Source organism: Onychostoma macrolepis, chromosome 03, assembly GCF_012432095.1.
Source record: "Onychostoma macrolepis isolate SWU-2019 chromosome 03, ASM1243209v1, whole genome shotgun sequence".
NCBI classification, from domain to species: Eukaryota; Metazoa; Chordata; class Actinopteri; order Cypriniformes; family Cyprinidae; genus Onychostoma; species Onychostoma macrolepis.
Window position 1 is genome coordinate 8,432,409 of NC_081157.1, and position 27,327 is coordinate 8,459,735.

Below are 27,327 nucleotides of genomic sequence, written 5' to 3' on the forward strand. Positions count from 1 at the left end.
TATGTTTAACTTTATATATTTATTTTGAACTTTACCGTAGAACAGCGCTGACTTTGTAGCATAAGTTTGACTGAATTGTTTGCTTTTGTCTTTATTTCCTCTTATATAAGCCTCTTATACTTTGTACTTATACTTTTATAATGGTTATGTTGTTCATTAAAACTGACATTTAACAAAAAGAGGCAGAGTTGTGCTTATTGGCGCGCTTTATCTTCGATCGCTACTTTCCGGCATACACCACACCTATCAAGTAAGGGTACTATTGGCAGTGGAAACACAAGCCTGATCAGGGTTACCCGTACCGGATCATACTGTACTGAACTGTACTGTACCGTACCGCTCAGTGGAAATGAGCCATATGATACACTGTTTTACGTTTTGGTATTTACTTACTTGTTTCTGAAGTGTTCAAATTTAGCAAGGTTTTGAATTCTCATCTCATGTGTTGATTTGAGGTTAAAAGTTAGGAAAACAAGATTAAGAAGCTTAGTACCAGAGACAAAGAACAATTCTGAGACTCAGAAGGTGGTATAAATCTATAAATCGTTTCTACAGAGGGGATTTCAAATATCTATTTGTATCACTTCATATATCAGAAAATACTGTCAACAGGTGTTACGACCTGAGTTTCTTGTATTTGTGGTGTGTGTGTTTTTGTCTCCTCCTCCTTTTGCTCTGTCTGATTTCTAATAGGATGTCCACTGATCGGGTGTACGATCGCCATTGGTCGTTTGGACGAGGCGTGGTTTTTTAAAGGACGCCGCCGGCATTCAATGGGGAGCTCATTGTTGGTTCGGTCGTGTGTGGGTTGAGAGCTCCTGGACCCCTCCTCCGGCCGATGTTCTTCAAGTGTAGATCAAATTCGTTCATTCTTAACATTGTATTCTAAGAACGTGGAGCAAAAGGGGTGTCCTGCCGTTTTGGTTTTGGCTATTTGGTTTGGGTCCTGTTTTGTGTTAGGTAGTTAGGGAAGTAAGATGTATTTTACTTTCCATATTTGAGGTTATTTAGTTTATTATCTTTTCTTTCTAGATTGGTTTTGTTTGTTATTTTGGCCTTTGGGACACCTTGAAGAGATGCTCTAAATTCCACTTGATTGTATTAAATAAATCTAATTATTTTCTTTGACCTAACATCGTGTATTTGTCTGATTATCGACCGGAGGATATCGTGCTTGGGGATTCCATAACCACAACCCTGTTTTATTATGCCCTGCTTAGAGTTTATCTTTACTACCCCTAGACGCGGGGCGTAACAACAGGAAAGAAAAAAAAATTCACCTTGTTTTTAGAAATAAAATCTGTGTGAATGACATGAACAAACTCCTCTGTAAAACCCTTCAGAAAACAGATGAAAATAAAGCTGTAAAGTGTAAGCGCTGTTGAAGTAGAGAAACAAACTCACAGCCTTTAAAGATGTGTACTGAATAGAAATTTACAGACACAGTGCAGTAAAATAAAAAGTTAAATGCACTGTAAAAAAAGAAAAGAAAAAAAAAGCAAATAAATTAATAATAATAATAATAATAATATGGTAGCAACATTTTAGGTTCTACAGATTTAACTTCAATTTACATAACCCCCATTTCATTAACTGATATAATGTTAATATACCAACCTCCTGAAGTTCTGAAATCTGTTTTGTACCTTTGTAATACACTGATAACCACCAAAAAGAAAGTGACATGATGAACAAAAGCTCATCACAAGCAGCTCTTCCATAAGCTGAGAAAGAAAATATTAGTATATAAGGTGCACAATGTCATTCGCACAAATATTAAAGCTGGTTTTAATAGTAAAACAAACTGTTCAACCACCCAAACCGGAATGCATGCAGATAATTATACTTGTAAATGTTAAAACACTTATTTTTTTCAATCTTGTCTAGTTGAATCTCATATCACTTAAAATTTTGTGAAATTGGTAAATTATGAGTTAAAGTAATGGATAAAACCTGTTGACTGATCATATATTTTACAGTGTACCATGTAATATTTTATCATTAATATTAAAACTGTTCTTAAACTTGCTTGTTTGTCATAGCATCAGTAAAGATGCTGCTGATGACATCTAGTGGTCAGAAATATTATCATTCCAAACAACGTTATATGTGACCCTGGACCACAAAACCAGTCTTAAGTGTCAATTTTTCGAAATGAAGATTTATGCTGAATAAATAAACTTTCCATTGATGTATGGTTTGTTAGAATAGGACAATATTTAGCTGAGATACAACTATTTGAAAATCTGGAATCTGAGTGTGCAAAAAAATCTAAATGCTGAGAAAAATCGCCTTTAAAGTTGTCCAAATGAAGGTCTTAGCAATGCATATTACTAATCAAACATTAAGTTTTGATACATTTACTGTAAGAAATTTACAAAATATCTTCATGGAACTTGATCTTTACTTAATATCCTAAATAACATTGCCCCCACATTGTCAAGTACTTGCACTTTATACAATACAAATGGCTTCAAAGCAGCAATCAGGAATCAGTAGTTTCAATTTTCACATACAACTTTGTGATCAAGATTGAGGAATGGAGAAAATTCCAGCATGTAAATAAAGAACATCAAAGCTGATCTGAAGAGACTTTATCATCATCATCATCATCATCTCTTTCTTCATGTCAGAAATCACTCGTTCCGCCAGAAGCTGAAATGAGCAGATATCTCAAAACTGCTATCAATGTGATTTGATTTCAGATTTCTGTGTGTTTCCTTCTCTCACCTGTGACAGGAGCTGGAGGTTCAGACAGACTCAAACTTAAGGTTCATCTTCACAAGAGTCTTGGAATAAAGGACCTAAAAGGGCACATGAGTGTGAACATACAGAGAAGAGAAAAGCAAATACTAAATGCAAATAATAAAACAAAATGCATCGAGTCTACAATATCTGCAGCAGTTTGTTGCAAATTCTTGTCACTTAAGATTAAACAGATGCAGTGAGAGGTTGTGTAGTGATCCTCAAAAACAATGAACAAAGCTACACAAAGTAACACAAACAAAAATACCTAGATGACATTAAATACAGGTTCACCTGCAATAGTGAAACACAAATGTATTTTATGCAGTAAATTATTGAAAGCTGAGCGCATGCAACTGTTGAAGTTTCACATGTTCAAAAACCATAAACATCCAAATTTCAACTATTGTGAAGGCGTTAATAGTTTCCCAAAACACACCTTCTCCATAGACCTCCACCTCACACAGAGTGAGATCCTTTGAATCTCCAGGAATGATCAGATTCACGTATTGTCCCTCCATATCGTTACATGTGTAGGTGGAGGAAACACCAGCTGGAATGCTAGAAACCACAGTGCAGCTAAAGAGAGACGGAGAAAACCTCATTTAGACTTCTAGCCTTTCTTCATATGTGATTTCAGGGTTTATTTATGGATTTTAAGCCACTGAAAGAGGATCTCACATGGGATTGTTGTTGCCGTCGTTCTCCAAAGAGTTTCCGATGCGAATCTCCACTCCGTTTATATTCTCTGCACAGCAGTCTAGTCTGTTTGTGATGACGACTCTACTTACGCTGTAAATATAACGCAGATCCACCCTCCACCATGGGTTAGTCTGCATATCGGTTGAAGAACATGCTGACCGTGAATTTGTGACACCAGGATTGAAATCAATGGCCTGTTGAGCAGACCAGCTGTCATAGGTTGACGACTGTGTGACGGTTCTTCCTGTTGCCAAATTACCTGCAAGATAGTGTCAAGAAATGGTTTTAGTCAGCTTATTTTATTCACTTTAAATATTTTTGAGGAAGTTTTCTTAGGAATGCATTTCTATCAGATCTGTAAGAACTGGTTGAGTCCTGACAAAGTCGTTTTTAAGGAATATTTTGGCGGCTGTATCTGTAGCGCCTCCGAGCAGATATTCCCCACCAGGGGTGTCATGCACTCATTATTTTTTGAGGGGGCCATGAGTGAAGGGGGAGGCCTTGTCATGTGACACACAACAGCATAACGATGTATAACTAATGTAGGCTTATTGGTTTTATTTATTTATTTTATTGTATTCAAAATATTTCCAAATGTGTAAACTTATATCATGAAATTCTCAAATATGCGTAAGTTAATGCATTTTGCCCATTTATACATCATGTTAGCTGATCTACCTGTATAAAGGGCAAAGTAGCCTAATGTTAGTGTAATCTATTAACTACGCATAAAACCCATCTTTTTAAAGGTGCACTAAGTAATAATTGAAAAACGCTTTTGACCACAGTGTCAGACCGAGTCCCAAAACACACTTGTAGCCAATCAGCAGTAAGGGGGGGCGTGTCTTGTAATGACAGAGATAAGAGAGTGCACAGCATGGATATTAGCAAATCGACAATAGATAGAGAGAGATGGCAGATAAAAAAAAAGGAAAATATCAGAGGAATAAAACATTAAAAAGAAGGGTTATGATCAGGCAAGAGGAAAGACCCGCATAAATATCGGAGCAGAACTCAAGGAGCGGGAAGGGCTCGAATCGGACGCAGAGGTTGCGTTGTTTTTTCTTCTTAAAAGATGAGTAACATTGATTTTGCTTCGTTTTACATAACTTATCCTTGTTGGTTTTTGTTTGAATATGACTATAATGTATGGTGGAAGAGCACGTCGACCTCGGCGCAGTAATATCATCACTGCAAAGTGCTCTTCCGCCATACATTAGTCATAATTTTTATCCGCTTAGAAAATCGCCACGTTTTATTTTGTGTCACCGTACTTACTCGTGTAACTACTCATGTAACCGTCTTTAAATAGGGAAAACATGGAAGTGATTCATCCCTGTTTGGATCCCAAGGAATTAATGGTGCTAAGCTAAACGCTAGCATACTGGCGCCGTGCTACAGCAATTAAGTGCACGCACTGAGACGGGAGCGGTACGTATCAACTCGTCTAAATTGAGGGAAGAAAATATTGGAATATTGAAAAACGGTGGCATTTTCCTTTAAGGGTGAGGTGCTGTTGGGGTATGGGTGTGTTTGTTTGGTGCTTTCAAATATTAACATTGTTTAGCAAAAATCGCTAAGTGCACCTTTAAGTACCAGATAGGGGTGTCATGTCATAAAATATGTTTAATACGACTTACTGTGCAATTAACATGAATTTAATTTTTTAAAAACATTGTAAGTTACTAATAATAACAATTTCATTTTACAGAAAAAGAGCAAAGAACATTATCATTGATTCAGTCTAGCCAGAGCACTCTCAAAAACTCCCAATATAATCACTGCAACGGTCTACACTGAAATTAATGTCTTTTTTACATCTGCACTTTGTTGTTTCTGATGAGAGAATTCACCAGAGAGCAGAATTCAGTCAGCGAGCCCACACACTGAACAAAAGCGATGGCTCATCTGGACACCTCTGATTGGTCCTTGCATTCATAAGCTCAAAAGAAACTTGTGATTGGTTATAATGCACAGCGCTGTAAAAACGCATCTGTCTCTGACACAGCGCCTGCCAAAGCACGAAAGCAGATTAGAATTTAGCAGCTGGCGATGTGACATATTCACGCTGTTGTGATTGTATCAAATATATTAAAAAAAATGATTCTGCTATTTTTGACTTTTGGAAGCTGCATTCAAAATCGATTTTCTAAGCGGATAAAAATGATGACTATAATGTATGGCGGAAGAGCACTTCGACCTCGGCGCAGTTACTGCTGCGACGTGCTCTTCAAACTTGTGATTGATTATAATGCACAATGCTGTAAAAATGCATCTGTCTCTGACTCAGTGCCTGCCAAAGCGCGAATCCAGATTTGAATTTAGCAGCTGGCGATGTGACATGTTCTATTCACGCTGTTGTGATTTTTGGAAGCTGCATTCAAAATCCTCTTGGCTCAAAATCCAGTTGGAATAGGCATGAAGCCTCTGTCCCGCACAATTAAAATCGTGTTCCAGGAGGACCGATACTACACTGTGATGTTGTGCCCTGGAACGTTAATCCGTCCCTAGTCTTCTGTTCAAATAGCCTTATAAAAGCTTTTATTTCAGGCCGGTCCAGTCAGATTCGCCTGGAAAGGGATTAGACCAGGTTGTTAAGTAGCACTGAATTACCTGGAAAAATCACATAGACTGCCACTTCACAGAAAGTAAGAGTCTTTGAAGTTCCACGAATATTCAGAGTCACATAGCGTCCCTCCATCCCACGACACGAGTAGCTTTCGGTTGCTCCTGCTGCAATAGAAGAAACTACAGCACATCTGGAGAAAAATGAAAAAGTGAGTTCCTGTGATTTTGTTGTTCATTATTAGTATGACTTGTATTTTCTTCTCTTATTGCTGAATGTATTTAAGATGATTAACTCTTTCTTTTATAACACAATGTATATTTTATAATTGGATACTTCCTCCAACTTACAGTGCCGTGAAAAGGTTTTTGCCCCCTTCCTGTTTTTTTGCATATTTGTCACACTTAAAAGACTCAGATCATCAAACATATTTTAATATTACACAAAGATAAAGCAAGTAAATACAAAATGAAGTTTTTAAATGATGATTTCATTTATTAAGGGAAAAAAAGCTTTGCGTTCTCCCGCAAAACGTTTGAATTCTTTCGCAAAACCAGTTGAGTCCGGACAAACTCTTCCTGTTTACTTTGCAGCTTGCAGTGGTTCATACAGCTCCGTATGTTCCCAATGAAGCGGTTCATAGAGTTTTTGGAATTTGGACTCAAGTATAAAGAAAACTAGTTATTGCTTAGTTCAAGGTACGGTTTTGGGACATTTCTAAAATGCTTAATGTTTTAAAAAAGTGATATTGGAGGACTAAATTCGATAATAATAAATGATAAAATTATTAGGCTTCTATTAACCTTATTAAAAATATTAGGATACTGTTAATAAAACTTTTCTATGGGGAGAAAACGCTTATTGTGCACAGGCTACATATTTTTAATACACGATAGCATATTTGGTCTTTTTTAAAATCATCTTCATTAAGCCACGTTAAGCGTTTTATGAATCACTGCGTTCAAATTCTGGGCTATTCTGCCTTTTTAAATAGTAATATTATTAATAAGGTTATTAATATTAGCCTAATAATTTTATCAGTATTTATTATTAGAGTTTGGTCCTCCAATGTCACTCTTTTAAAACATTAAGCCCACACCTTGGACTAAGCACTGACTGTATTTCTTTATACTCGAGTCCAAGTTCAAAATAAAACTATGAACTGCTTCATTGTGAACATACGGAGCTGTGTGAACCAAACAGATAGAGTTTGTCTGAACTGAGGGAACGCAAATATCTTTGCGTGAGAATGCAAAGTTTCTCGAGGGAATGCAAAAGTTTTGTGAGAGAACGCAAAACATTCAAAAAAAAAAAGTTTCCTATTCCTCCCACCCCAAATGTTTTCCACTCACCCTGAATCTTTTCCACCGCCATGTCCCTTTAAGGGCTCCATACAAATGCGCACTTTACCAAATCTGTTTGGCCAATATTCTATTATTACAGTTTTAAATGAAATTGCTTTTGAGAAAATGGATGTGTGGCTTGAGAGGGTGAGAAAAGTGTCAATTGCGTGAGTTGGCGAGAGTGAGCAGTTGGAATCAGTAAGACAAATCCTTCACTGAACTGAATCGACATCCCATTCACTTACCACTGCAAATCCCACTATTAACAGTCTAAACACCTGTGAATAGTCAGTATATGAAGCACACACACACACACACACATACATATGTATGTATGACAATACCAACTCCCCAAAATCTGCATATAAGAATATATCAGAGAGACTCACACTGGGTTACTGAAAACATCTGAAGAATCGTTTCCAATCCGAATCTCTGCTCCGTCTATCCAGTTTTCACAACAGATGAGTCTGTTAGTGATGCTCACTCTGTTCACACTGTACGTCTTCTTCAGATCCAGCTTCCACCACGGGTTACTTTGTTCGTCTGTACAAGTACAGCCATACCTCGACCCATCCAGAGCGTTTTGGGCACGCCAGTCACGATCAAAGCCGTAAAATGTTGTCGATTGATCGGCTGTTCCCCAACTTGCTACGTTCACTGGAATACATTCAAGAGAAAACCTTACAATTCTTTATTACAATTATGTATAGCCCTTCTTGACTATTTAAGTTCATTGGTTTTCGTCATGTGTCTGAAAATCTTTCACAGCAGCACAAACTCCCTAACAAAAGATGTAGTAGTGTTTAATTCACAAAATCTCACCTTCTCTTTCTGCTTTCGTCTGAACTGAGAAAAAGCCTTGAAATGAGAAACACAGAACAATGCTCATTATTTAGCAACTCAAATGGATTGTTCTTATGAGCATAAGCCTATACACCTATAAAAAAAATGTTTTTCTTACTTAGATTTTTAGTCGTTTCCAGCCAAAATATCTAAAAATTCTTAAATCAAGAAGAATTTTCTAGACAAGTAAAAATTATAGTCTCGTTTTCAGAAAAAACATGTCAAAATTAAGTGAGTTTTTGCTTGAAACAAGCAAAATAATCTGCCAATGGAGTAAGAAAAATAATCTTATGTCAAACAGAAAACAAGATTATTTTTCTTGATTATATCACTTAATTTTGACATGTTTTTTCTGAAAACGAGACTATAATTTTTACTTGTCAGAAAATCCTTCTTGATTTAAGAATTTTTTTATATTTTGGCTGGAAATAAAACAAAAAATCTAAGTAAGAAAAGCATTTTTTGCAGTGTATTTTGTTGGATTTTTTTTTATTATTATTTTTTAATATATTTTCTATTTGGGTAAAATTGAGTATAATCTCTAAAATCATGTATTAGAGTCTTATATAATTTAGCTTCTCAGGTAAAATTATTTTGTTTAAGGGTGTTTAGATAACATGAACCAACAACAACACATTCAATTATAATTTAGGATCTTCTGAAAGATGAAGCTGAAAACAGACTGTAGGTCATTAAGATACGAGACAGATTGTATGTTTTACTTACCCAGTAAAGACAACAGACTCTTGTAGAAAACTCTCATGTTCATTTCAGGCGATTCGTGATTCTTTCTGCTTTTGTTTGAGGAGGTTTGAATGAGCGTTGTTCCTGGGAGAAATATATTAGTTCAAGTTACGTCAGAATCACATGATCCTAGTTTTCCTCCCACTTTCCTTTCGGTCTGGAGTTTACACACACACACACACACACACACACACACACACACACAAATAAATAAAAATAATTATTATTTTCTTAAACATTTTAGCAACAAAACGAGTGAACACCTTTTCACTGAAAATACTGATAATTTGTAACTTCAGTTTAGTGATTTATGATATCAAAATGTCAATGCTATTAAAATTGTACATTCTCTTTGGCGGACACTTTTATGTAATGCAAGTCAAAGAATGAATTTCATGTTGACCCTTCTAAAAAAAAAAAAACAATAGAAGCCCAATAGAAACCATCACAGAAATTCCAATGGTTTCCATTAAAATACCATTATAAACCATTAGCTTTTTCCAGTAAAACCATTACAAAATTCCTCTTTGTAGTGTGATTTGGGCATTTTTCCAACAGGATTTAACATCCCACCAATAGAGTCCATCACATACCAGTAGACACCATTATAGTTTCCATTAAAACCAATACAATTCCCATTAAAACCATTACATTTTCTATTGTGTTTTGGGCAGGGTTCTATTGCTTTTGTTTCAGCAGGACATGCTTACATTGAATATTAGGTGTTAACAACAATAGCAAAATCCACCAAACTGGATTAGTTTGTCTCCTCTCCTGAAAGAAAATTGAGGGACAATCTTCCTGAACTACATTAAGATTTGCATTCACTTTTGTATTCAAATTCAGTGGCAGCTAATTTGACTTAAACTCTCATTATTCCATGTCGTTCCAATGTATGACCTGTATGAAGCACCTAGGATGAGTTTTTGAGGTGAATGGGAACTGAAGCTGTCAAGCTCCAAAAAAAATAAATAAATAAATAAAATCATAAGGGTGCCACAGAAGTGGTTTATGAGAGTTTTCCTAATCTTTATCTGGAATAGGCCTATTGCATGTTGTTTCCATTTTGTGTGTTGCACCAGCCATTTTTAAATGTGTCTTTTCTTACAGACTTCTCAAGATCAACAGACATTTGCATTTTGTTGTTTTGTGCATGGAGGCTGCCTGTCAGAGCTACCTGAAAACACACAATCACCGTCCTCCATCTGGTCCGACATCAGGAGATGATGTGTTTCTAGATGATGCAAAACTATCTTTAAAATGTGAATATTCACATTAGGAGTTCATATAGCAATGCAGTAAATTTTTGCCACTCTTTGTGAAATGTTTTGCCACCAAGACTTGGAGAAACTTGTTCATGCCTTTATCACCAGCAGGGTGGATTATTGTAATGGTCTCCAAAGAAGACCATTAGACAGCTGCAGCTCATCCAGAACGCTGCTGCCAGGATTCTGACTAGAACCAGAAAATCTGAGCATATCACACCAGTCCTCAGGTCCTTACACTGGCTTCCAGTTACATTTAGGATTGATTTTAAAGTACTTTTACTCGTTTATAAATCACTCAGTGGCCTAGGACCTAAATACATTGCAGATATGCTCACTGAATATAAACCTAACAGACCACTCAGATCATTAGGATCGAGTCAGTTAGAAATACCAAGGGTTCACACAAAACAAGGAGAGTCCGCTTTTAGCTATTATGCCGCCCGCAGCTGGAACCAGCTTCCAGAAGAGGCCCGTATTCACAAAACATCTTAAGGCTAAAAGTAGCTCATAACTTGCCGATTTAGGAGAAAATCTTAAAAATAATGGGCGTGTCAATCCTGAATGTAGGACTCCTAAATTTTTGCTCTAAGAGTATTTCACAATGCATTTTAGCGCTAAAACTAGCTCCTAAATCTGTGCAACGTTAGGAGTAGTGAAGAGGACTCCTAAGTCACTAAGACCAACTCACAACTATCCTAAAATGGCTGTTGCCGGCAATCTGCCTCAGAATATAAACATTTGAGAAACGTTTGACAATAATGAGCTTTTAAAAAGGTATCAGCTTTAGGGTTTGGAGGTTATCCTAACTCCAAATTTTCCTTTGATTATATCCTTTTCATTAACCAGTTGGGCAAAAATAAACAGCTGTTCTTGCGTCCAGTTTGGTTTTCTATTACGTTTGCATGTCTTACTATCAGCCATGATTACTACTACTCTACTCTGTTAATTAAAAAGCTGTTTATATGCATATCCGCTATGAGAAGCATACATGCAAGAGGCTGACATTTAGCTGAACATATACTTGTTTAATTAGTGCACTTAGCCTGCGTTTTTTTCATCTTTATTTGAATGTGGCAATTAACTTTTTTTTAAACCTTTATTTGAATATGGCAACATAATATTGCGCTCTACAATATTTCTAGGAATCAATCTCTGACAGTGTATTTTATGTATAATCATTTTCTATTCTTAACTGTTCTAAATTCATTTTAAATCAATTTTTATACAATTTCCTTGTTTTTATTGTGATTATTATTTTTTTAATGACTATTTCACTTCCTTTTATGTAAAGCACTTTTGTGTATGAAATGTGCTATTTAAATAAACTTGCCTTGTCTTGCCTTTGCCATTTGCATCTGCATCTACTGCTGTTCACTTCTTAGAATGTCACTTGTTTTTCTTATTCACAGAAAGTTTTCTTTGAGTCATTTGCTTAAAGCATGTTCCAAAAACCATGAATGTAAATGTAAATGTTCCCAAAGTGCTTATTCAGGAGAGCACGAACATATTCATGACAAATCTTAGTGTTAAGAGTTGCTCCTAGTAACAAAATTCTAAAAAAATTCTTCTAAAAAAAAAGTTTCCTCTTAAAATTAAAGAAAAGATCCTAGTAAAGAAAAAAGTGATTCAGAAAGCATCTTAACCCTTAAAAGATGTCTTAAGGTCCAAAAGTAGTACGGACGAGGACTTTTAAGAGGCTTAAGAGTTTCTTTAGCTGTGGAGAAAATGGACGAAACATGAAGAGGGAGAAGAAATGTGTTGCACACAATGCATGACAGACGCTAGACATTAGATCGTACAGGGATCATGTTTGTGACCGATCTTATTAGAGACACGCTAACATCTCCGACACCGCACAGAAATGCCATAGTGCCAGAAATGGAAGTAAATCACTACATTAACATATTTAGCAACTGGAAAAATGCAACCATGCAGCAGTGATGATTTGGGTCTTTCACAACCTTCTATAAGCAAAGTGATCACACAAACAATTACAGCACTTTCAGAACCTTGTGTTGCTGTTCATTTCAAATACGTTAAGTATGACAGCATGGTAAATAAAAAAATAAAGACTAATATATATATATATATATATATATATATATATATATATATATATACATACACACACACATATACAATGTGTGTGTGTGTGTGTGAGAGAGAGAGAGAGAGAGAGAGAGTACGGTAAAACAGGAAAAATTACACCTGTAATTTCAAAGTGAAGGATTATAATAGAACATACTCTTAAAAGTGCTCTTTTATTTCCTTCTTGGACAACCAACCAATCACAGCCTTCAAAAGACTGTGTCATAGCTAGCAATGGAGTCAGCTCCGCCTCCTCACTAAGATAAAAGTTTTTGTTTTTTCCACACTCAGAGTTGCTCTCAGATTGGTCCTGAATCACTTTTAAGCAAAGACACTTAGTTAGATTTTTTTAAGCTAAATTAGGATTCTTAGAATCTTTAAGAATACGGGCCCAGTTCTTTTTCTCCACAGCCCAGGTAAGATGCTTCTGACGTTGTCTCTGGTTCAGAAGTGGCTTGGAAGCCCTTTTCCTGAAGATGTCTGAGCGTGGTGACTCTTGATGCACTGACTCCAGCTTCAGTTCTCTCCTTGTGAATCTAAAATATATGAAAGTTGCACTTTTTGAAATAAGTTGATGTGTAATAATGAACTTTTTCACAACATTCTAATTTATTGAGATGCACCTGCAATTTTCCTGTGACTCCCAAGGTATTCTCTCTTGTTCTCTCTGTAATTAATTTGGGTATTGTTTAGAGATGTGATATTGGTTGATATGCCCATAATCAAACTGATACAATATGTGGTAAAATTAGTTTTTCACAGACTAAAAATAACAAATCTATTTGCGCTCTATTTTTAAAGGAGGTTACTACTAAGCCTTGCTCTTTTGCTTATTGGTCTAAATTTGTTAGAAATCCTGAGTGGGAAAGTGTTTGGTTAATACCTCGTAAGTGTTTTGTTACAAACAAGGTAAAAAAAAAAAAACCTTGAATTGAATTGAATTAAAATACATTTCTTTCAAAATTATTCAAAGAGCTCGATGGCTGAGTCTGGAACCATTGCAGACATCCAGGTTTCTGTGAGACAAATAACGCAGCAATCCCTTGTTTCTCGTTGGTATGAGATGCGTGCACGCAGTTCACAGAGTTTGTTATCCAGTGACTGAACGTTAGCCAGCAAAATGGTTGGGAGAGGAGGTCGAAAGGCAAGGCTTCTCAGTCTGACGAGAACGCCAGCTCTTTTCCCTCTTTTTCGGCTACGTTTCTTTCGTCGTGGTCGTGCGTTCCAGACAAAGGGCTCTGATGCGGTGTCTGTGAACAATCCGTTCAGTGCATTGCGCGACGGAAGAACCGATGTTTAAAAGCGTGTCTCTATCATAGACAGTTATACTAACGACATCTAACACGTAAAAACAACAACAACAAAAAAACAAACATACGAAAACAAGTTTTCTCGGAGCTCGCAACACGGCTGCCATCCCCGGCGCCATCTTGTCACCATCTTGTCACAGTAGTATTGTTGCTGCCGCCGGCGCCATGTCCTGGAGAAGCTGTGTTTCATTGTTAAAGCGAAACTACTTTGTTTGGGCTTCCAAAAGAGGACACAACTGGAAATCAGTGGTTAAGTTTTATTTACAACACTGTTCCAGAACAGTTCAACCCATATATTAGAGTGTGTGCAGCGCATTTTACGGAGGACTGTTTCCTGAACCTGGGAGTAGCCTGCCAGCTGCTCAAAGACTGTTTCTATAAAGTGGGGCAATTCCACCTTTGCAAGGACAGTCTGGACAGTTAGAGTAGTGCTTGTTGTTTGTCATTTCTCCGATCACAAATGCAGACATGGTGTAGGAGCCATTTATATTCACCTTTTAGATAGATTAATTTAGCTATTACTTATTTTAGCCACTTGGGGGAGTATTGCACTGGGGTGGCACGTCACTGGGAGTTAGGTATATTTACAGGTGTGGCAATTAGTTAGGGAAAGGTGTGGATGGTGGGGAACACACGGTTCTTACCATAGCTGTGAGCATCCACTCCACCGACAGCACAACAGCACTTTATTAATTAGCACTGGGTGAAGTACCATTTTATGTAAAATACCTTTTCTACCTTTATAATAAACGGGAACACCACCCAAAGAGAGCTAATGCCTGGACTTAGGATCTTTTTGCTATGCGTTGAGAACACCATGCCGAGGCTTATAGGATAGCCTCCACACATGGTAATGTTTAAAAAGACAGTAAAAGTCATTATAATCAGTAATTGTGTCCCCACTGGATGCAACAAATGCCTTGTTTATAATGGGTTTCATTGTTTTTGTGTCGTCGCACCAGGACACGGCATCACAATACGGTGAGGGTCGTAACATTTCCATCACACGCTTGAGGTATTCGGCCAATCACAATGCACTGGATTGCTGGCCAATCAGAGCACACCGCGCTTCTCAGAACGATGAGCTTTGTAAAAATCGACATGTTTCAGAAAGGCGGAGCATAGAGGAGCAACAATAATGTACAGTATGTGGAAAATGTTTTTTTTAACCTTAAACCACATAAACACATTACATTACACCAAATAAACTAAATAATGTTCTTTTTAACAACATCACATGACCCCTTTAATATACAGTAAATAAATCAGTAAATCCACTGCTCTTTTGTCTCCTCTGAGGCTGGGACTCTAAATAGTGTTCTGTGCTCATCTGTGGAACCAACAGAACAATTAGCATGCTTTGCTCAAACCCTAACCCTAACCCAAATTAGTCAGTTAATAATCAAGACTGAGTCATAAGCTATGTACAGTATGTGCCTTTCAGCAAAGAAAGCTCCAGGGTTACATTTTCTGTAAATCTGATTTGATTAAGGCATCTGGTACATTACTATTTCCAACAATAAATGATGTGCCTAAATACATAAACATTGTCCTATAAAAAGTAACATTATCCTTATTGCTGCATAATTTCTCTCTTAATATAGGCTTAAACTCTGAATTTATGATTTTCCCCTTTTTATTTTGTGCCTTTCAAGTACTTGACTTGATGCACACTTTGTTGAGATCTCTAAACTAGATTTTAGAGGAGACACAGTCTTTAGACTTGGAGAAATATCTGAGCACAGTGTGATGTTGTTGAGATCTCTTCTAAAGCTTTAAAGGAGACCATTGTGAGCGTGTTATAGTTTTTGTCTCAGGAGACAAGTTTGAGAAGCAGGAGACTCGAGCAAAAATCTCCATTTGATCTCAAAGTAACCTCATTTCTGTCTAGGAGAAATATTTGAAATGTTAAAGAGATCTCACTTTTGATTGTTCTTTCCTATGGTTATGTACAACAGACCTGCACTAAATTCCCTGTGGAAATCATAATCAGCTGAAGATTGTACACGCATGCATCACCACCCACCCAAGATACAGACTGTAAAGGCATTTATGCCGTCACGTTACATTTTTACAACCGTTCAGGATCCTTGTGTGTTTTAAAATAAAAGTACCCAAATATCTATCAAACAGGATATATTTGTAAAGCTGTATAAAATACTTTTCAGAGAAGTATTATTCTGATTCAAACCAAAATATATGTAGTTTTGCCTATGAAGTAAACCTATTTTTGCAGTGTAAACACAATTGTTTGATATCAGCACATCACTGACAGAACATTTAAAAAATGCAAATCTTACTTTTTCCTTCAAATAAAATGGTTATGAATGGTCAGTAACACTTTATTTTAAGGTACAGTTCTCACTATTAACTAGTTGTTTATTAGCATGCATATTGGCTGTGTGTGTATTACTTATAAATCACATATTAATGCCTTATTCTTTATACTATATTTTAGATGCCTTTTAGTCATTATACCATCTATATTGATAAGTCATAAAAGAGCTAAGTGCACATCATTGGTAACTGTAAGTGTGAAAACATTTTGTGAGAACATGAATTTTTGCGGTTTAGACCACAATTTAAAGTGGAATTATCATGCACCAAGAAATCCTCGCTGTCGTTAAAACATTAAAACGTAGTATGCTACGTTTACCACAATGATATACATGTGTAATGACATGGCATTCTCACAGTGAAAGCTTAGCACATGCACACATCAGGACACATGTGTAGGATTTCCAATATGCTTCATTTGATTGTGGGCTTGAACACAAGTACTAAAAAGCTTCATGTTTGTCCTGCACAGTAAATTTGGTCATAAATGTGACTTTGTAGAGCAGGGGTTCCATCTTTGGTTGCCAACTTCAGAAAAGGAAAATGTCACGGGGTACACAGACCAGAGAGAGATGAATAACGTTCCAAACAGGCTTTATTTAATACAACAGCATCGGTCAGGCAACAGGTGATCAGATAAACATAGCAGATGGAGCAGGAGGAAGATCAGACAGGTGAAGAGCCACACACACACACCCGTTTACAGGACTGAGATAAGGAACCGGATGCTGGAGATCGGAGATAGGAGACTTGGGAGTGCAAACAAACAACGGGTAAGTAGACTTCAGGTGAGTAACAATCCAATTTATATCTTAATTTATATTAATCTCTCTCAAATGGACCATTGACACTCCTAATTGAGATTGTAGATAGAGTGTCAATGGTCCATTTGAGAGATAGGTGGCGAGTCTGCGATCCAACCTTTTTTTTTTTTTAAGTCTAAGCTTTGCATGTGTGGTAAACATCAGTTGAGATGGCATTCCAAGGACCAGTTTATGGCAGGGCCCCTCTCTAACTACTGTGTGGAGGGAGACGAGCCCCACTGTGATTGGATCTTGGCGGAGGAACATGAACAAATGTTCAGAAACATCAGATGCATGTGATTGTCATGCGCATCTCGTCAGTAAGGATCTCCATCACGTGCTTTCAGGTGGAGCGGCATTTAATACACAGGGCCGTAGATCACTGACAAGCTGCACAATATCACGTTAATAATTGCAGATGAATCGCATTCGATTATAAACGCGATATCGCGTAGCTTGTCAGTGTAAGTGTTTTTATTAATGCTATTAATGTTTTTGTTAATACAGCGTATAGCACTAGTCAACTAAATTAATGTAACATGGCAAAGATGAATGCACTGGAAGTTGAATGTTCCCCAAAGACACTCCTTGCTCTGAGCTGACACAGAACAGCATACGTTGTTTAAGGTGACGCGGAGGAGACAAATTTAAGCCAACTGCAGCTATTGCCTTGGAAAGATTCTTTTTGAGGAGGTCAAGGTGTGACCATCGGCTATTTTTTTGTGCTTAAATGCATTGAAAATGGAGTTCATTTTTTTGGTCCCTCTGAACTTGGTGACAGCTGGGTACATGGAACCCTTTTGGCTAACATCAGGTAAAGAACTTGAGTGTGTTTTGTGAAAGTGCATAAAAATTTGACACACAGATAAATGAAGTTTGATTGTCAAAATGAGCTTTTTTCAATTGAGAATGATTTCTTTTGCCTTTTTTACCTTGGAAAGATTTGGAAAAGGTTATTAAACCATTTACAGATGGTTGAAAATTCTGCTGTAAGACTGTTAATAGGCACTCGAAAATATGATCGTATTACCCTGGTATTAAGATGGTCACCAGTTTCTTTTAGGATTAATTTTAAGATTTTATTATTTGTTTTTAAGTCTTTACATGGTACAGCCTCTCTGTGTATTCCAGGCCTGATTCAGAAGCAGAAGAGATTGTGATGATCTCAGTCACAGAATTTCTTGTTCTGAGGACGAATCTGAAATCTAGAGGTGACGGTGCTTTTGGATCACTGTACCACAACATATTAGACAGTCATCAACTTGCAGTGAATTTAAAAACGTATTTTTAACGTTAGTGTTTGATCATTCGTGAGTGTTGAGGTATTGTTGACAGGTGTTGGTGTGTAGAGTTCGAAGATGTTTTAAGATTTTTATTACTCTTCACAGTTTTAAGGGTTAAGTATCTGAGAGATGATGTCTTGTATATCTTTTAACTGTAGTTATTTGTGTTTGTTATATTTTTAACTGTTTTATAGTTTGAACAGCACTACAGTTGAATCAACAACAGTTCATCATCAACAATTATTTGTCAAATAAGTAAAGGCAGAAACCGATACTGGAGAACAGTAAGCTCTTTAATGTACAAAAAAGAGAGAATGCAAGACAGTCTCTGACTCTAACAGTGAAGAAGAAACTGTCATGAATCCGGTCCATGGACTTCCATTCACTCGCCACCAGAGGTCACTCCTCCATCATATTGACTCACACATTGCACAGACTGTCACATTACCCCGGACTACATTTCCCAGCAGCCATTTCACTAATCGCACGCTCACACCTGAGACTGATCACAGCTGATTCCCATTACACGCCTTACTTAAGCCATGGACTTCCTCAATCAGAGTGCCGAGTATTGTTTTGCGTTTAGCAACCCCCTGGTGTTAGCTGCCTTACCGAGCCATTCTGTGTTTCTGTTCAGTTCCTGTATTGTTCTGCGTTCATTATTCTCCTAGTTTTAGTTGCGATATGGAACCCGTTTCTTGTTTTCTAGTCTGTGTTTTTACCCTTGTCTCGTCGTTCGGACTCTGTTTGTACCTTATCTGGGCTATCGCTCATGTTCCTGGATTTTTGAATCCATTCAGCCGATCTCCGGATCTGGCGATAGCACTTTTAGCATAGCTTAGCATAGATCATTGAATCCTATTAGACCAGTAGCATCGTGTTCAAAAATTACCAAAGAGTTTCGATAGTTTTCCTATTTAAAACTTGACTCTTCTGTAGTTATATCGTGTACTAAGACCGGCAGAAAATGAAAAGTTGCGATTTTTCTAGTCCGATTTTGCTAGGAACTATACTCCCAGTCCGGCGTAATAATCAAGGAACTTTGCTGCCGTCACATGGACTACTTTCAGGCGCTGCGTAATATCACTGCGCCTGCTGCCGCAGCAAAGTTCCTTGATTATTACGCCGGAATGAGAGTATAGTTCCTAATCATATCGGCCTAGAAAATCACAACTTTTCATTTTCGCCGGTCTTAGTACACGATATAACTACAGAAGAGTCAAGTTTTAAATAGGAAAACTATCGAGACTCTTTGGTCATTTTTGAACGCGATGCTACGGGTCTAATAGGATTCAATGATCTATGCTAAGCTATGCTAAAAGTGCTATCGCCAGATCCGGAGATCGGCTGAATGGATTCAAAAACGGTAAAACTCAACTTATTAACTCTGGGGGAGTTGGAGAATGAGCCTATTTCCAAAAAAAGTGGAGTGTTCCTTTAATAAAGCTTGCAAATGGATCCTCATGTTCGGCCCGTTACAGAAACAATACAGTAATCTATACGACACACTTCAACAAAAACACAATATTCCAGCTATATTTTATATATAAAGTTCACTTAGTGCACCTCTAATATACTCTGATCATGCACTTAACATCAGATCTTTTTAGGGATAGTTTACCAAAAAAAAAAAAAAAAAAAGTCTGATCATCAGACATCATACATGTTTGGATCTGCATGTGGGTGTGTAAATGATGACAAAATTATCCCTTTGATAATACAATTATTATTTTTTTATATGTATGGGAAATGTATATGCATAGGGAAAATCTGCTAACAAGCATAAATATCATTACAGCATTAAACTACTTAACATTATACATGTATTAGTCTATGGGGTCAATATATAAACGATGTCATGCAGCACTGATCCATGACTGCAGTAATGCAAACCTTAGCTCCACTAGATTATGACCAGTCATAACCCTCCTCTCCATCATATGATAAATTACTGCTACTACACAAAGTCAGCAGGAGAAACACAAAAATACCTCTTTTTTTTTTTTTTTGCTAATAAAATTCTTTTTGCTAATTGTTTTTACAAATAAATAAATCTAAATTTTCTAGAAAGTAAGTGTACTTGCAATGAAAAAAATTGACATTGACACATTATAGTGCAGTGTTTTTCAGCTCATTTATCAGCAGGTTAAACTGTGCTGCAGGTGTTCAGTGAATGAGATGCAGGCTCTTGAGCTGAAATACAGCACACTACAGTACAGCAGCTGTTCTGTGGATTCACTACAGAGTGTTCGTCCTGGTTGTGATTCAATCTCTGACGTCTACGACAGCAGCGAACCGACTTCATTAAATCACCAACATCAGGCCTCATGAACAAGTACAGCACACAGTGGATTCACAAACACAATCAATTGTGCAAAATAGTAAGATTTTATAAATATTAAATTGTTAGGAAAACGATTGTAATGTTACAGGGATAGTTCACCCAATAATGAAAATTGTGTCATCATTTACACACCCTCATGTCGTTTCAAACCTGAATTTTTTTCATCTTCAGAACACAAATTATATTAACACAAGATATTAAAATATTAATGAAATCTGAGGGATTTCTGTCCCTCCACTGACAGTCAATGCAACTAGCACTTAGATAACTAGATCAGGCACAACTACCCGAGTACACTAAAAATGTTTTCTAGTTTATTTTTCACAGTGTTTTTCACTTCCTCGGTCAAATAGGAAACCTGCAAACACTAAGAGAAGCACAAATGCTCTGACTTTCCTAATTCTCTTGCTGCTTTGCGAACTCAGATGTTTTCCTTAGGAAACAAATCTGTGACGTTATTCCATTCAGTGCTGATAATAAAACTGAAATTGTGCACACTTTTAATTAATTAGTTTGATTAACCACAAACAATCAGTGATACCAGAGGCTGAAATACAAATATAGTTAACACCACATGAACTCATACATGAGATAACATGATCTGCAGTCATAATGACAATTACAAGACAGATGATGATTTTTATGAGCTGATAAACTTACTATTGAACACAACCCCTTAAATGAGAAGTGGCTCAGACAAGGACCTGAAGGAAAACCCCCAAAAATGACATTAAACAATATACACATGATCTTACCTGTGTCTTGAAGATGTTCATCAGTAGATGATGGTGTCTGTGAGCTGATGGTTGTTCTTTTATAGTCTGAATTCACTCCGGAAACAGCGGAGAATGGAGAGTGATTCTGTCAGATAATGAGCAAATGAACAAAGATTCATTAACATAATGAATGCTTAATGCACATGCATCCGCAACTTTAAAATGTAAAACCATTAAATGACATTGTAGGACCTCATTGAACGGACACACACATAAACTATTGAATCAACTCATTCGAAGAAGAATCTAAAGGGTCTGCCTTCAGCCATCTGCAGTCGTAAACTTAATTAATGATCAACATAGCGCCCAAGGGTCTCGGTCTTTCCTGTCCTGCACTGCTATCTTCTCACGAGATCCATAAAAACAATGATAGATTTGAGGAGAAAGGACCGCTCCTTGTCTGGAATGACTTAAGCTACAAAGGATGATTTACAGGAATGATCTCCAGGCATGAAAAACATCTAAGACGGTGATAACTTTAACTGCAGCAACAGATGGCTTGTGATACCCACGACCATTTACACATAAACTAATAGATAGATTAGTAGATAAGTGTATTGAATATACTCATGGTTACAATAATTGCAGAACATTGGTGTGAATGAAAAAGTGGTATTCGGTATCATACTCGGGTGATAACACTTTATAGAAGATATTAGCAGAACTTGCAGAGATATTCCCCACGTGGAAGATTAAGTAGTATGTTCATTTATGCACAAAGAGGAACTGTACGGGGCGTGGACCTGCCCTGCAGGGACAATTTGATTGGAAGATCACATCGAGGGATGGACCAAATAAGCCCGCTTAAAAACTGGTGACACAAAGAATTCGGCGCTTGCTCTTTGGCTCTTTTGCCTAGTTGACCGCACTACAACTTGCGCTCACACACTGTACCATCAAGCAAGCGAGACTCCAGAACTCAAACACCTTGTCAGACTTTGTGACTCTGTCTTTGCACAAGGAAACTCTCAGAGGAATGTCAAGAAAGCAACATCCACGGTCAAGGCAACCAACCAATCACCGCAGGGGGTTTTCCTGAAAGGACGTCATCCAACGACCAATCAGCAACCAATTGCAGCACCGGGATTCCCTGAGACAAGCCATCAAGAAATCCCTCTGTCGGCTCAGCTGTCATCCAAAACGCAATGTAGCAAATTTGCTCTAAGTGAGATGAACATAATTAATCATAACGGGTTGATATCAATTATATATCCATCTTCAGGAATTAGCTGTAGTATTAATAGTACAATAAAATGATTAGTTCGTCCGCAGTACGGACCGTCTATTGACTCTAAGGAAAATTATTTCTCTGGCCACGACAAATAATTTCCTTACTAAAACATTGCTCCCCGACCATGTAACAAGACCGGACGTTAAAGTGACTTCGTTCTGAGAGCAGCAGACACAGACAACCAAGTGTGAATACATATGGATGTTTATTAAACTACACTACAGGGGAACATGTATGTCTGTGTCATCGAACTAGACATACACACATTAAACATGGATGCCAACGCAAGGAAGGCATGGAGAGAGAGAGAAAGCGCTCGCGCGCAAGAGAGTAGAGTGTAATGGCAGGATTTTAACATCAGCTAACTACAACCTGTTAAGAACCATCAGATAATCACATCACCTTAATTAAAAGGGGTCGAAGCCTAGAAGCGCATCTAAATAGTTAACAAGCGGTTACTTGCTTGGGTTTTGTGGGTGCATGACAGTGAGTTAATAAAGACGCTACACATTAGATCGTGCAGGGATCATGTTTGTGACCAATCTTATTAGAGACACGCTAACATCTCCGACACCGCACAGAAATGCCATAGTGCCAGAAATGGAAGTAAATCACTACATTAACATATTTAGCAACTGGAAAAATGCAACCATGCAGCAGTGATGATTTGGGTCTTTCACAACCTTCTATAAGCAAAGTGATCACACAATTACAGCACTTTCAGAACCTTGTGTTGCTGTTCATTTCAAATACGTTAAGTATGACAGCATGGTAAATAAAAAAATAAAGACTAATATATATATATATACTAGTGGTGGGCCGTTATCGGCGTTAACGTGCTGCGTTAACGTGCTGCGTTAACGTGAGACTCTTATCGGGCGATAAAAAAAATATCGCCATTAATCTATTCTCAAAGTTGGGTTGGGAGCTGGGTCTATACTACGCAAGCTATGATGACTTTCACCTTGATATTTTAGCGCGGATGTATACCTAGCCGAATTGCACTGTAGTGGGCGAGAACGAGTCTTCGAACCTGTGTGTATGCGTGCTAACATGGATGCAGCTATGAAGCCGCCGGGTTTGCTTCAGGAAAAATTTATTTTTAAGAAGCTTCCCAATGAAGATCGGCAAGTCATTTCTGTTTCTACGTTACATGGTCGCGCTCTCTGTATCGCGCACAGCGGAGTTCCGCCCCGGTTCGCACACACACACACACACAAACGTAAGCGCACACACAAGTGAGCACACTCCCACTCCTATTTGTAAATATTAAGCCGCAAAACGTCTATTTAAATATGACTTCTGTGTGTCTCTGTGTTAATGTATGGCGCAGACGCACGGGTTTGTTCACTACTCATACAGAAGACCGCTGCATCGCTTGCGGCGATATTAACATCTGTCGTCTCACTAAGGACATAAATACTTCATGAGCATTCGAGTTTCATTTGAGAAAAACTATCCTCACGGCAACCCGTCAAAATAAAAGTTCGGTTTCACTTGAAGATATTGGGCAGAACCTAATAGGCTACTACTACTAAAACTATTAAAACCTTATCTTTAAGGAATAATCATACAATGTCTTCGATGTTATTATCAATATTAAATTCTTGATGACTGCTAGTTGTTTACTACTAGTAGTAAACTTATTCTGATCTACTTGGCAGAATTCAAATGAGCCATTTTAATCTAGATTAATCTAGATTAATTCCAAGATTACAGTGAGATTAATCTAGATTAAAAAAATTAATCTATGCCCACCACTAATATATACACACACACATGCATATATAATGTGTGTGTGTGTGTGTGTGTGTGTGAGAGAGAGAGAACGGTAAAACAGGAAAAATTACGCCTGTAATTTCAAAGTGAAGGATTATAATAGAACATACTCTTAAAAGTGCTTTTATTTCCTTCTTGGACAACCAACCAATCACAGCCTTCAAAAGACTGTGTCAAAGCTAGCAACGGGGTCAGCCCCGCCTCCTCACTAAGATAAAAGTTTTTGTCTTTTGTCTTCAGCAGTTGTCTAATACTCAAAACCTGTTAATAGCAAGTCTTGTCTAGAACCCAAAAATACCCAAAACTCTTATTAACGGCCTTCTATCAGCCAAGAAGTTGACTGAGGAAAAAGCCAGTAAAGAGCAGAAGCAGGAGACAAAGTGATGATAAAAAGGAGCAGAGTTTATTAAATAGTCTTAGTTGCATATGTTTCAATGCTCAGACTTCGTCTGACCAGCACAAATTCAACAAGTACTGTTACAACAAACTGTGTAACGGTGGCAGGCCCCCAAATTCTTATTTTGTGTTGGTAAAATTTAAATCCCTTTAAAATTTCTTTTTTCGGGCGCCAGACAAGACAAAATTTGTCAAGTCAAAATATTTATATATTTTAGTTTTTTTTTTTTTGTTCCCAGATAGACTCACGAATGAGCACAAACAAAGCCCCCGATACACAACAGCACAACCAAAACTTTGGATTTAAATAACACGCTTACAAAATAGAGCTTGCTTTTCTCAAATCAAAAGAATGTGTTGTATTTTGTTAAATAACAAATTACAATATTTAATTTCCCAGCATTTAAACACTTTGGGGAAAAAGAAGAAGAAGAAAAGAAAAACAATAAATGGAAATGAGTAAATAACAGTATTGCTCTTTGTACAGTTCAAGCTTTAAATAAAAAAAAACTCAATCCCAAAAGAGGGAGAAAAAATAAATAAATAAAGAGCAAAAAAACCTCAGAATTGATAAGAGTCTAGAGTCTCAGTCCATACAAGTTCACCATAAACAATAAACCAGCATTAAGCCCGCTGGATGAGTGCATGAAGGTGTGTGAGTCGGGTGAACTTGAATGCGTGTGTGTGTGTATGTGTGCGCGTGTGGTCGGTGGTGTTCAGGTGAATCAGCTTGCGTTAGGGGCGACCAGCCAGCTGCTGCATAAACAACGCCGTGAAAAAAAAAAAAAGTGTTAGAATTTGAAAGTTCGATGTGACTCCACGGAAGGAAGAAGTTTAAAATCTTAAAGTACCTGCAGCAGGCAAACTTGTCTCGTCCAGAAATATGTTGCGACCGGTGTTACGAGATTTTTGGTTTCTGAGATATTCGGTTTCCGTGGGTGGAGCATACATGAATATTAATGAGATATTACCAGACATGCGCGGCTGATTGTGAAACTGAGAATCTCAGTTCCGCTCTATCTCAGAATGTTTGAGGATTATTTCATAAAGTTAACCTTAACAGACCGATGTCTAAACTATGAAATTATGTCTAAAATAAATTTGTTTAACTTCTTATTGCACTTTTAAAAGTTTTTATTGGTATGATCGTTTTTCTTGTGCAGTCATCCATGACTAAATTACAATTACTTCATGTGGATACGTGGATATTTTTTTTCACAATCGATCAAAATGGGCAAGTATTGTTTTAATGTCATACTTACTTGCGAATGTCCGCTGAATGTCCAATGTAGTGTGGTTAGCAAAGTAACTGAATGCAGAAGTCCGAATGTGCCCATATAAAACCAACCTTACCCAAATGTTTAACTGTGTCAAAGAGTAGGCTATGAGGATCCCAAAGTTATGCAGGTTGGGACTATTCCACATTGTCCAACATTCACCATCTCTTGTTGTGTTTGTCATACACTGTAGAAAAATGCAATTAATGTTTGTAATTTTTTTTTGTTTGTTTGTTTTTTTCCATGTTACCAGATAAATTATAAGTGAAACCAACAATTCCACATCATCTGAATGATGTGAGCTAATCTTCAGTTACTTCTTATAGAAGGTTTAAAACTGGTCCCTTTGGCAATGACTGATATGATGTCTTTAAAAATATCAGTGGCCTAATAAATTTGTTGTAACCTACACTTGTGTTATTCTGTGTCATCTGTTCTTTGACCATGTGTTGCACTGTGTATACAAAATTTTTCTAGATCATAAACTTTGTATGTGTCAATAAGGTGTCAATTATGGTCACTTTTAACTACTTAAAATCTTGAAAATGGGAATTTAAAACTGGGTCTGTTAAACATTTACCACATGCACTTATTGGATTGGATCATGACCTTTATTACCCTTTAGGGGATATTGGTATAAAGTGTGATCACTTTAATATCATTATTCAGCTCAGGTTGCGTTTCCCAAAAGCATCGTAGCTTAAGTACATCGTACACCCATTGAAACCAATGGAGCTACGATCAACTTAGGCTTACAGTGCTTTTGGGAAACGCAGCCCAGTTCAGTTCAAGTTTTGTCTTCTCATCTGATATTTTCTGTACACTTTGGTCATATTTTCTGATTACTACTTGTCTTTTTGCTGAGCAAGCAAAAGGGAACAAGGGCTGGAACACCAACCTCATCAGATAACAGATTTCCACACCCACTAGTTAATCAATTTGCTATTCTTAAATTATTAGGATGTGAAGTTTGTCAAAATCACATGATCACATAAATAACAATTTTGTTACCTCACTCTGAAATGCAAATAGGCTATTCATCATTAGAAGCCAAAAACAGTAGTGGACAATTATCTAATAAACTACTGTCAGAAGTGAAATCATCCAGTATCCAATGGGCTGAGGAGATCTATTAAATACCTGTTAGGATTGTCACAACAAATTGTATATAAGTACCCAATTCAATAGCTTTGTAAGGGTGAGGTTAGAGATGGATGCGACTGCTTACAAAGAACTTTTTGATTTCAAAAACTCTGGAAAATTACCAGAGGGCATTTCTAGGAATGCCAAAATAGTTTTCCGCAGGAAAGCTAAAAACTTCATAATACAAAGTGAGTATGCATATTTTACATCTCAATTAATTGGTGTTTATAGTGTAATGACCAACCTGCCTTTTTAGATGAAGTTTTACATTATGTAAGGCGGAAAGAGGGAGGTTCTCTGGCCAAAGTAATCCACACTAAAGAGAAGGCCAAAGAAATCTTTATGG

The 27,327-nt window shown here is 37.2% G+C and overlaps 1 protein-coding gene across 2 annotated transcripts; it reads right to left on the minus strand.

Annotated features, from left to right (window-relative positions):
- Nucleotides 1-1,628: 1,628 nt before the first annotated feature.
- Nucleotides 1,629-26,092, minus strand: LOC131537573 (uncharacterized). 2 transcript variants are annotated; one of them, XM_058771133.1, is made up of 10 exons: nucleotides 25,413-26,092; nucleotides 21,135-21,240; nucleotides 8,929-9,103; nucleotides 8,182-8,217; nucleotides 7,746-8,016; nucleotides 6,061-6,206; nucleotides 3,427-3,706; nucleotides 3,185-3,324; nucleotides 2,731-2,804; nucleotides 1,629-2,655 (listed from the first exon to the last, which is right to left on the minus strand). In XM_058771133.1, the coding sequence occupies exons 3-9, from the start codon at nucleotides 8,969-8,971 to the stop codon at nucleotides 2,767-2,769; spliced, it is 954 nt and encodes a 317-aa protein (XP_058627116.1). In that variant the 5' UTR covers nucleotides 8,972-9,103; nucleotides 21,135-21,240; nucleotides 25,413-26,092; the 3' UTR covers nucleotides 1,629-2,655; nucleotides 2,731-2,766. The 2 variants fall into 2 exon arrangements, with proteins under 2 accessions (XP_058627116.1, XP_058627117.1); XM_058771134.1 differs by lacking the exon at nucleotides 25,413-26,092 and having other exon boundaries at nucleotides 21,135-21,624.
- Between the last annotated feature and the right edge of the window lie 1,235 nt (nucleotides 26,093-27,327).

What these genes read in the sequence shown, in the direction of transcription:
- LOC131537573 (XM_058771133.1), bottom strand. Translation starts at nt 8,971, where the DNA reads ATGAACATGAGAGTTTTCTACAAGAGTCTGTTGTCTTTACTGG. An exon ending in GACGGCAACAACAATCCCAT is followed by an intron (nt 3,325 to 3,426) that starts GTGAGATCCTCT and finishes GTCTCTCTTTAG; the next exon opens with CTGCACTGTGGTTTCTAGCA. An exon ending in GGTGGAGGTCTATGGAGAAG is followed by an intron (nt 2,805 to 3,184) that starts GTGTGTTTTGGG and finishes GTGCCCTTTTAG; the next exon opens with GTCCTTTATTCCAAGACTCT.